At 40.1% G+C, this 12215-nt stretch overlaps 1 protein-coding gene across 1 annotated transcript; it reads right to left on the bottom strand.

Moving 5' to 3' along the window:
- Positions 1-2352: 2352 nt before the first annotated feature.
- Positions 2353-11873, bottom strand: panx2 (pannexin 2). Its single transcript, XM_077193473.1, has 7 exons — positions 11641-11873; positions 11467-11523; positions 9458-10018; positions 6679-7793; positions 6431-6569; positions 6151-6342; positions 2353-4451 (listed from the first exon to the last, which is right to left on the bottom strand). Exons 3-7 carry the CDS (start codon positions 9684-9686, stop codon positions 4162-4164), a joined length of 1965 nt encoding a protein of 654 aa, XP_077049588.1. The 5' UTR covers positions 9687-10018; positions 11467-11523; positions 11641-11873; the 3' UTR covers positions 2353-4161.
- Positions 11874-12215: the final 342 nt, after the last annotated feature.

The following is a 12215-nucleotide window of genomic DNA, read 5'->3' as shown; positions in this document are numbered from 1 at the left end:
ATAAAATGTAAAACAACAAACAAGAGTTCAGGAGGGTGGTGGAGCGGAGGCGGATCAGGAGGAGGGATGGACGGCCAGGCCAGTTTGGAGGTACTGGAGACTGAGGAGGATCAGAGAGCCAGTGCGGAGACCGCAGAGCAGCGGGCCAGGATGGAGCCGAAGACCACCAAGGCGGGGCAGGCGAAGCTGGTGACCACCACAGCAGATCAGGTGGAGCTAGAGACCACCACATTGGAGCAGATGGAAACGGTGACCACCTCGGCAGATCAGGTTGAACTGGAGACCACCATGGCGGCTTCGACAAAACTAAAACAGAGAACACAGAGATGTTAGAAATGGCCTCTGTGGCCGTAACAGGAAGCACAGAGGGTTTAGAGGAGGCCACCTTGGCCAATACAGAACAGGTTGAGATTTCAAGGATGGCTTCCTTGGTCATGACAGGGCAGGCTAAGAGTTCATGGGCGACCTCTGTGGTCGTGTCAGGGCAGATAGAAAGTTCAGGGGTGACCTCCGTGGTCGTGTCAAGGCAGGAGGAGTTCAAGGATTATCTCTGTGGCAGTGTCAGGGCACACAGAGTTCAAAAACGACCTCCGTGGTCATGCCAGGGCAGACAGAGAATTCAGGAACAACCTCCATGGTCGTGTCAGAGCAGACAGAGTTCAAGGATGACCTCTGTGGTCATTATCAAGTCAATAAAGAGCACAGGTGATTCATAATCTGCCTCCTTGGTCGTATCAGAGCAGGCAGTAGATTCAGGAGCAGTCGCCACCTCGGAATGAGCTGTAGTGGTTGCCGCCGCCTCAGGAGGCGCTGTAGCAGTGTGTGCGCCCCTAAACACACAAGATGGTCGTAGCCATCACAGACAATGCAGATGACGGTGGCAGTAACTCTGAGACCAGCTGACTTGGATACGCTGAGACCACCGGACTTGGTAGCGCTGGGATCCATGGTGGGCCAGGCTCCGCTGCCACCAAAGCTTAAGGCCCAGCTCCAAACGAGTCTTAGCATTAACGGTACTTACCCAGCTTCCTTGCTCGGAGTGCTCGACCCGTGAGAGCAGATCTCTAAAATGCTATCTTGGCTTCATCAGTGGAATAAATGTGTGGCTGTTGAGCGAGAAGTTACTCACACTGTATACAGGAATCCATTGCAGGTTCCTGGAGTGCTGAACAAACTTGTCCGGAAGCGAGAGACAAGGGTTAAAGCCAAAGGGAAGCCAGGCAGACAGACTGAGGCTAGCTGTAGCTGAAGGGCTAGCTGTAGCTGAAGGGCTAGCTGTGCTGGGTGGATCGGAGTAAGACGGCAACTGGAGTGTTTGCAAGGACTTGACTAGCTCCTTTGCACAATTATTAATGATGTGAAGAAAGCATGGTCACTTGGGAGGATACTTCTACTTGTAGTCTGAGAATCTGCATCCATGCTGGATCCATGGTGGGCGAAGTTTTATGTGACAAGGAGGCTTGAGAGTTAGGCTCAATGTGCAGTTTATTAGTTGCAAAGGTGAGAATTACAAAGATCATGCAAATAATGGCAGCAGAATATAGTGAAACTGAGAAAATGGTGACTAGGCAAACAGTCTGAATAATCCAAATCAGGGGAAGAAGCAAAAATCAAATCCAAAGCACATGCAAGGTCAAACAGGTAAATCCAGTCCAAAGAATAATCCAAAGCGCTCAAAGATGTTTGCACAGGAAAACAAAACTTTGCAACCAGCCGAGTGAGCTCAGCATTTATTAACTCACTGGAGTTGTATTACTTTCATGATGGATGGATGCGCCTTTGGAGCTTCAAAAGATTGGGCACAATTCAATGGCATTACAAAGCTGAAGAGCCAGGATATTATTTAATATAACTCAGATTGTGTTAGGCTGAAAGAAAGTCAAATACACCTAGGATGGCTTGATGGTGAGTAAATTATGGGATAGTTTTCATTTTTGGCTGAACTATTTCTTTAAGCGAGGTACGACGAAGAACAGAAATAAGATGTTAGCAAGCTCTAACACACACACAAAAAACGATTCACAGCCATAGGGTGTTTCTGATTGGCTAAAAAGCATGAGCGCTCCTCTGAATGCTGTTAACGTTTTATGCGCAACTGTTACAGATACAGAGACAGGTGGGATATCTCATGATACTGTTCAATGTTTTCTGTGAGTTAGTAAGCATTTTATGCATTGGATTAAAAAAAATCGCTTTCAGCATCTTACAACATTGTGAACATTATACACCCTTTTCTGAGGTTCATGTATAACAGAGATATCTGATCAAACACACAGAGATTAAAAAGATAAAGACCTTTGTAAGACAGACTAGGTGAGTTTATGAATCAAATTCAAGTATTTTCCCCCCATGTAAATTATGTAACATGAGTTTAATTAACAATTGAACATGCAGTGTACAACCCATGAGGTAATCTAACATTTTTTTCTTTTTAGCATAGATTAATCTATTTCTCTAAGCAGGTTATTTGGTTGAAATGCTGCAGTTCAATACACATATATGAAACTCAAACATTTGTCAAGAATTTGTGACACAAAAATAGAAAAAAGAAAAGAACAAACAAGAAAGGTGACATGACCATGAATTGTTTTATACATACCTTGTCTAACCCCATTTGAACATATCAAGTTTGAGATTAGTACCAATAAAACCATCAAATTAAATTCAGATCTAAAGATTCAAGCCTAGAAAATCCGGTGTTTCCTTCCCCTCTGAAGGTATGGCCATTCATGATCTGTGTTCCCTGTATCACATAAAAAATATTGCACTTTGATCATGATATGTGCAAGAAAAAAAGTGAGCTTTAGCTATCCCTAATATCAATCTCATGCCTTGTGGTTAGAGGTGCTCTTGGATTTTAATTGTGAATTACTGTGCGATTCACTCGCAATCATAATAGTGTGTTAAAATTCACTACAAGGTGCATCAGTGAATATCAAAGGTTTTAACCAGGACTTACAAAGTTGGTATATTACACGAGTTGTGGTTCATTGTGATCTCGATATCAAAAGCATTTTTTATGAATCCTGCTTAGCTTGAAAATGTCCAGCTGAAGAAGCTGAAATCTTTTTGTCACAAAAAGCTGGTATAAGGATCCATTTTTCTTCGGGCAATCCGGAGTTGAATGTCTTTGATCACTTGGCCCAGACACCCAGAGTGATATAGTCTCATTGAATAAGGGCACCAGAGGTGTGTGGATGAACGTCATGTGACAGTCTTTTTTTTTCTTTTCTTTTTTAAATAAGAAAAAATCTCATATTATTAGATGTAAGAACTTTTTTCCTGTACAGCTTAGTATATACATTCCAAATGTGCATATTATTGCAACAATAAGAAATGAGGTTGCATATTTTAAGATTACATGTATTGCGTTGAATACCTCAAGACATCTATATGAAACAGACGCTGATTGTATATACAGACAAACAACACAAAACTATGTTGACATTGATGTTAAACAGGAACAAACTGTGTTTTGTGCAAAATTCTGATGTGCCTTTGCCTTCATTTAGAATGTCATAGGGAATTCATTATCCCATATGGTGAGCAACAAGGTCATGGGTAATTTTATTTTTCCTCAAACTACACGCACTTCCAAGCATGTGGATGTAAGGCTGGGAGATGATGTTTAAAGGTGCACTTTTTTTACACAAAGTATAGTGTTTGTTAATATTTAAAGTGATATACAATCACATGAAATGAAGATACATCAGTGCTCTAAAAAAACACATTGTCGACATAATGTCGTTATGTTGGTTGACATATTAAGATCATATGACCAGCCCAATATTTCACTTTATTTCAGCTGTATCATTGTCCCTGTTATGGGAAACCTTTGCTTGCAGAATAAATTAGTCAGACTGCGAATAGGGCATTTCTACAGTGACACCAGTAACCGAAAACTCCTGTATCCATCCTGCAACCACTTTCATATCAGTCAGCTCAACATAATCAAAAAATAAGTGCAACTTTAAGAGCATAAAATATGTTAAACACTGCCTGCCCCAGTGTTCAATAATCTTCATCTCTGAAAATGAAATAATCTGAGATTCACCCATAGCAAAACCATTAACATAAACCCCCCAAAAAACAGCATATTCCTTTGTGCTTCAGTTCATATTCTAGTGCTTTTGTGCGTGTGCAGGTTTGTATACATTTCCTTCAACACTCTCCAGCAGCAATCAACTCGCCTGGTCTGGCTAGTCTATCCCTTCTGTTTTGCTCCTCCTCGTCCTCTTCATACAAGGTGTGATGAATGCCCAGCAGCGGGTGTGAGGATTTTCGACTAAAAGGCCCGGACTGGCTCTCCGGCTCTGCCCCATGGTTGAGAGGATCCTTTGGGGAGTCTGGAGGAGGCACGCTGGTCATTACACCATTCATATATGTTGTTGTGGAGAGAGTGGCTGTGGAGAAGGTAGTGGTGGTGGACAGTGGAGGAGACTCTTTCTTCTCTAAGGGGACAAAAAGGTGATATAGAATTATCGGTAATACCAATATAAAATTATACACGTTTCATGTCTGATACCAAAATGCTATACTATTGTCTCTAAATAAATAATTGTAAAAAAACTAAAATCAATTGTTTTAAATCCTCCCAGGTGAATGTAGACCTCACAACATTGTAATGTACATTGTACAGTATAAAAATGTATAAATTAATTTTGAGATTTGCTTAAGATTTAACAGAACGTTTCACACTGTTACTAAATTATTACAGTTTTTTAAGATTACATTTAAGTAAGCTTAAGTGGGTGAGTTAGATGAAGGTGAAAGAAATGTAAAAATAGAGAAAATGTAAAAATGGGAAAACTAAGGCAATTTATAGTATGCACAATATTGCAGTCCAAACCTAAAAGGATTTTTGCACTTCTGGTTCAATAGTTCCAAATCAATGGGGTTTTCTGAATGCCTGAAATAAGATTTTTCTAAGCTTTTATGTGTCTTGGGAAAAGGCATTTGCTAACATGTGACTAAATGGGACAACAAAGGTTGTCAAGGACATTAAAGGCAGGGTAGGTGATTTGTTCCAGAAACATTTTTTGTTATGCTGGTTGAAAGTCTCTTCACATCCTGATAGCAATCACTACGTTCAGTTGTCTAAATGTTTTTATATGTCCATATATCATCTGTGGAAGGCATAGGACCATAAAATGTTAATCCAATCATTGAATTCGGCCCGACTGCAATGATACAATGTCCTACTTGCCTGTCAATGTATGTATTTCCATACCTCCGCGCACCCTGCTTGTGCAGCCATCACACCTCAGTCACCGAGCACTGCAACCGAAACAGCTGCCACCTTTTTCAGTTCCTCCTGAACCAAAAAAACGAGCTTATGCTGCGTTCACGCCATAACTACCGTAATTTGGAAGAGATGGAAACCTGTGACGTTATACCTGGAGCGGACTTGAATTTATGCGTGACTTGAATTTATGCATGTCAATGGCAATACTATTAACGCCAAAATATATCTACAATGCTCTTTAAGTTGTTTAGGTTCATTAGTATTGTAATGTTATGTGCTTTGAGACACGAGGTAGTTTAACGTCGTCTCTCATGACGCTTTGCTCCCTGCTGTACATGTTCATGTGTTTTATAAGAGGTGTAGCTTTGGAGATGCTCTGAAGGGAGGGTGGGATCTTATGCTTTCAAAGCTAGCTCGCTATTGCTAGCCTCTCCAAAAATTTGACTACCCTACCTTTACCATTACTACCTTTAACCATCACATAAAACAGGAAAAGTCATCTACACACTAACTCGCTTTCACAGCCTTGTGTTTATTATAGAGCTCTTGCAAACTATTATAACTCAAACTTAAAGGGAAATGTTTTTTAAATAAAGAATAAAGTGGAAGAGACGTTGAAGTCATGTGATTGTGGAATAGTTTGTTTGTTGCCTAATGTGTACCTTTTACTTCTGCTGATTGTATTTAGGCTTTAAAATTTGTTATGGTTGTGTTCATTGTGAATTACCTTGATGTGTACATGTAAGAATTATAAACTTGTGTTGGTCACAAAGCTATTTTGCGGCATCTATCCAAATGCTAATGGAACATTTCTATTGGCTTTTTGTGGAAGAAACCAGGGTGACACTAGCAATGCCAGATATGGTTCTGATATACTGTACTGTGCATTTCTAATTCAAGCATACCAGTAAGAGAGGAGGAGACGTGGACAACTGCATGTGGACCCTCAATATACACATTACTGAGAGAGTGCTCAACAGGGGCTGGGTCAGGGTTGACTGTCTCTGCTTTCGCTTTCTGGATGGTAAGCATGTAGGGATGAACATCCAACGTGAGGTTCAGAGAGTGTTTCTTCTCTATATTATATGTTTCTGTAGCTGAAAAGTAACATTAGAAACACAATTAGAGGACGATTTCGACCACATTAGCCATACTAACTTAAACCAGGTTTTACTTTGACATTACTTAAGCTTGTAGGAGGATGTTGTGTGCTCTTGCTGTCCAGAAGTGGAGCCATAATGCTATCTGGTACATTCTTCCTTCGGACTGGTTTAGGTTTATCTGCCTTTATACTATTATCCAGTCTGGTAAGAGTCAAGGGTTCCTGTATGGAAACAAAGAAATATAAGTTACATTTCACTAATAGAAGGACCATACTAAAAGTAAGCTATTCGTTCACTAAATATGAATGAGAACCTCGAGTCAAGTCTTACTTTAAAAGACTGTGGCAAAGGGTTAGACGATGGGATCCACTTCATCTTCTTGCGGGGTCTTTTGATTACTGAGGGCTCTCCTCCCAGCTCTCCCACACCGAGCACTGACGGGTCCATACTGGGGTCAATAGTCTGGATACCAGAGTCTCTCATTGTCGGAGTGGCATCGTGATTGGATTGAGCCAATGCTGCCAGCAGCTGCCGCACCACATTATCATACATGAGGTCACTCTCGTTTGTGATAAAGTCCAGTCTGTTGAGAGACTTAATGTGGTCTCTGTTCTCATTACAGAACATGGCCAGAATGTTAATGTCGCAAAACTGTGACTTCTGCCATCGCCGACGTGTTTTAATACCAACTTTGTGCAGCTTGTTGAAAACAAAATTGGACTTGCGTACTACAAACAAATGTAGCAAGTTCACAAGGATAATGAGGTTCATAGTACACAGCAAAGAGATGTCCACCGCGGCCATAATGCGCTGGAGCTGCACGGCTGGTAGCTTGCAGTTGACATTCAGTCGCAGTTCGGGGATGCTGCTAGTGTCCGGCGGCCCGCCAAGAGCGCAAGTGAACTCGTTCTGCCTCTGACGGGCGTAGTAGGTGCTCAGGTACGTGATGGGCATTGAGCTGAGGCAGATGATGGCTAAATGTCGCCCCAGGTACAGCTTCGCCAGAAAGTTACTCTGCCCTCTGCGCTCAAGATACTTCTCAAACAGGTTCTGCTCGGGGCTCTTCTCCTTCTCTGCATTCTCGATGATCTCCCGTCGCTCACGTTCCGTAATCCCCGGCCCCTTGGACTGGATCTGCTTTTCAATCTTAGGCGCTCTGCCCTCGGCCGCTCTGTGGTAGCAGTTGTCGATCTCTTGAAGTAGGAAGTTGAGCTCAGAGGTGAGACGAGTGGAGGCCAGGAACTCCCATCCAAGGGCAGGTATGTACATGATGCCTGCGAAGGCAAGCAGAGCGTAGGGCAGAAACTTGTGCTCGAACAGGGAGGGCCGAAGATCAGGGTCGACACCAGGAACAGCATCCCGAAGCTCTGTCCAGCAGTAACCTCTGGCATAAAGGGCCTGGTCTCGGGTGAAGTTGTGTGGGGTGTAGCAATATATAGATTCCTCTAAAAGAGAAGAAATAGAAAATCATAAGAATCCCACTTCACAAAAGTATCAGGATTTTTGCATAATTCTAAGAGAATTAGCAAAGTCTACACCACAACTATAATGATAACGGAAGCATTTTTTTTTTCAGTTGATGAATCGATAAAAAACATTGACAGATAAACAGAATTTATCCGATTTTAAAGAGCTTAAGCATTTAAAGTTTTAATATTTAAATAATATTTAATAATATTTAAAAACATTTTGTTAATGTAAATAAAAAATAAAAAAAATTGATGAAAAACTTTATCAACAAGTTATTTTCATCAACTAAACTTAGCTGCCATTTTAGTCTGAGTAAAAAGGATTCAAATCAAGGACTATGATATGATGTAATACTGAAGTTACATCAAAAGGCAAAAACTGACTAAATCTTTGTAAAAATGAATACTGTATAATATCACAACTGACTTTGTCCAGGAAAATCTGGCAATCGGTGTATCCAGCTGGGATTTGTTTCTAGTAATGAGCTGTCATCAGGTTTCTGAAGTGGAATGGGTTTACTGCCTAGTGTAAGGCAGCACAGGCCAACCTAATGATGAATCAGTGATCAAAACCAATGCTACATTTGACAGTGCCAGCTGGACAAAGATAGTTAAGCAAGATAATACCCCTTATTAGTTACAGGCTCTACTTTTTCTTTCAGTGCTTTCAAATTTCAGATTATTCATTGTTTTTGCATTTTATCCTATAAACAGCCTCAACCAACATGACAATGAGGGTGTGACCTTCTGATATAATAAGTGTTCCTAATGAAAAATATTGTAATGTAGTAGCCCTCAAATGATGTGAAAAGGCAATTTAGCTACAGTCTCACAATTTTCCGAAGTGTAAATGTTTGTATATCTCCAACAGATCTAAACTATACTGCATGTTTCTGCCCAGCAGGTTTCTCAATGTTCAGTCACAGCCAGTTGGTGCTGCTATGCAGTAAGACTGACTCAGCGTTTAGAGTAAACCCCCCTCCTACCACCACAACCCCTCTTTATCTATCTCTCTTTCTCTCTTCCTGCCTAATCACCCCACAATCTCTCTAGAAACAATCTTTTAACCACTCATCTGCTGGATACTAGTGGACAACAGGAATATAGAAAGTGCTATAGTGTTGTTAATAATGGGTCAACTCTAAAAACTTGGCAGAAATCTACATTCAAGTGTAAATCCAAAAATATTTCTGATTTAGAGTTTGCCATATCATACATTTTTCATAAGTATTAAGTGTGTTCAATCTAAGCATATTTCCTTCAATACATTTTTATGAAAATTTTAGGATTTGCATAAAAAATACTGGAAATGAAATAAAATCCCAATATGTTCACACTCAAATGAGGTGTATAAATGGGTTTAATGGAAAAGAAGCACATAAAGTTTTAAGGAGACACATTCACCAAATAAATCCCTGTAAGTGCATCAGAAAGTCATGTGATTGAATCATTTGCTCAGATTATAGACTACTATCACTGTTTCGCTGCTCATTTGCATAAAGTTGAGCTCTGCAGTTGCTCATGTCTTCAGAAATCCCTAACTCTTATTAAAAACGAATGGCTTTCAAAATTCTTTGTCGCTGCATATTGTAAGGTGTTCATCATATACGTTTGTCCAAATAATGCGTAACACCACTAACCTGCAAAGTTCCGTGTGAATACTAATGTAACCAGCAGAATAGGGATGATGACAGTTCCTATGGTGACGACCCGGTCAAAGGGCAACTCTAGTTTGAGTTGCACCATGAGACCTGCGAGAACTCCACCTTTCTCATCCTGTGTGGAACCTGGCAGGATCAACTCCTTCAGCTTCTCACCCGCAAGCAGAGCCGTGGCCATGTCCAAGTTCTGCTCGAAGATGTTCTGCATCCGGTCCGAGCAGCCTGCTCGCTGCTAACCTCACAACACTCCTGATGGGAATAGAAGCTCCTCCTTCTAGTCTTAACCCGTCAGCCAATGGATTGGCTGAGGGCTTTTCCCTGCAACAATATAATGAGTTATGTGTAAGAGGTGTTGACTTGTAGGATGAAAGTGGATCTTCTAAGAGTCACAAAGGAAGCTTTGTGATCAGCCTGAGATGATGGGTTATTGATAGCTGATCTTGTCAGAGGTAGATTGAAGAGATCTGATGATTTGTTGTTGTCGCTTATATTGACAGCTGAGATGAATTTGTCATCCTATCTATTCCATTCTGCAAAAACCTGTAAATGATCAAGAGAGTTCATTCAGAATCTGATTTAACAGATATAGATTAAAGGGATAGGTCACTCAAAAAGGAACATTTTGTCATCATTTACTCACCCTCATTTTGATTCAAACCTGTATGAGTTTCTTTCTTCTGTTGAACACAAAAGACAATATTTTAAAGAATTTTGGTAACCAGACTGTTGACAATAGCCGTTGACTTCCATAGTAATTTTTTCCAACATTACCAAAATTCTTTAAAATATCTTCTTTTGTGTAAGAATCTCTAACAGGTTTGGAACAACTTGAGGGTAAATAAGATGTCAACATTTCTTTTTGGGTGAACTATCCTTTTCACAAGAAAACATAAAGCTATTAAACCAAAATTTAAAATAAATTTAAAATAAAAACTTTTAATTAGAAAATGTATTCTTGATGTTGGTGATAACGTAGTATCTATAACTATAAAAGAAATCTATAACCAAGTAGCCTATATTGCTTTTGCTCCTGCACGTTCAGACTCTATGAAAGTGCATATTCCTTTAATTCAGAAACCAATGGAGTGTGCCAGGTGTGGCTCTCTGCAAAGTCCTTCGAGAGCATGTACTAGTGTGACAAGGACAAAAGGATACAATGACATCCCTACTAAAGGCTTAATCATTCAAGACAGTCCAGATTAGAGTAAACATGATGCTTTGTTGGTCTTAAACTCATTGCTTTATATGTTGCATTGTGTCTTTGCCCATGGCATAAAAACAGACAAGAAAATAGCTGTTGTACATTTTGAAATCAATATATCTCGCTTTGAGCTCAAGAAATCAATAAGGAACAGCTTTCTAACAAATGGAAAGCACAACAAAAAACAGCAGGAATTCCAAGTTTGTAAGTTAACATAAATACAAATTTATTTTTGGGATGAAGTCAATCAGTTTTTCACATTATGTTAATCTAAAAATGTAAACTAAGCAATGTCTTAATGGTCAGAGCTGTTATGTTTATGATTTACTTATGCAAATATATATTAATATATAATAAATGCAAAAAGTAAATAAAAATGTTATAAATGCAGAAGGTTTTTAAAATAAATAAATATTCAACCCGCAAAATGAATAAATGTATGTATTAAAAGCAGGATTAAATACTGTATATATTTGATGGAATGAATCGTAGAAGTATTCAGTATCCTATCTTGTTGTAGGCCTATGTGTTTTACTTTGGCCTAGTTATGGACAATTTGTTCCTCTATGAGACACTTGGATAGCAGGTTTGATAGAACTCAAAGAAGTTGATAGTGATACGAATGTGTCATTTAAACTTAAAGCAACAGCAGTAGTAGGCTATCTTTTAACGTAACACAGCCTCAGACATAATCTAGTTTTATCGACTTTATGCTGTAACGACACTGCCCGACATACTGACATTCTGACAATGTTTAGGTGCATTAAAGGTCATGCACATCACTTACGCTCAGTCGAGGAGCTGTCCATCACCAGATCATCAGGCTATCCGGCATCATCACTGGCTAGAAAGACAAATAACGACTTAAGACACAGATATGATAAAATACATGATAGCCTACTACACGGCATGAGTGAAAGAGATAGGCTGCATTGACTCTCATCGTCATGATGTCACATACCTGTCAGATTACTCGATTATATTGAGGAGCACGCAGAGCCTGAATCCCATGCTCAAATCAACAACACCAGGACAGATCTCTTTCTCTTCGCAACGACCACCAATCTCCAAAAAACAACGGACGCGGATGCAGTGACTTGTGCTTTATTGTTGAGCATCCCCGGCGTCTGTAGAGTTAATCTGCAGTGCGGGCGAGCCGTTTCAGCGTGTATCCGGGCACACACACCGGTTTGTTCCGCCTCTCGCCATCCCTCTCACTGACAAACCTCACACACGTCTCCAGTTCACGCGACCATCTTCACACAGACCTTCAATTACTTTGGGCATCGCTTGTTCTGCCTTGCACAAGACTATCGTTACTTAGTAGGCTATGAGTGTGTGGAAACGTATAAAATAGGCTTAACCAAAAGGCGACAGAAACCATAAAGATTAGTAGCCTGTAATATGTAATACAATAAGCTATATATCAACTTTTCCCCTGTATTATCTGTCATGTATAATTGGTTGTATTGTGCGCTGTAGCCTATAACCTAAAAAATCCACCAGCCCTGTTTCTATTCTATTCTATTCTATATC

Source organism: Siphateles boraxobius, unplaced genomic scaffold (genome assembly GCF_051911475.1).
Source record: "Siphateles boraxobius isolate OS27281-9 unplaced genomic scaffold, OSU_SipBor_1 31, whole genome shotgun sequence".
Lineage (NCBI taxonomy): Eukaryota > Metazoa > Chordata > Actinopteri > Cypriniformes > Leuciscidae > Siphateles > Siphateles boraxobius.
The sequence above is the reverse complement of the archived record's forward strand: the minus strand, read 5'-3'. Positions and strand labels throughout refer to the sequence as shown.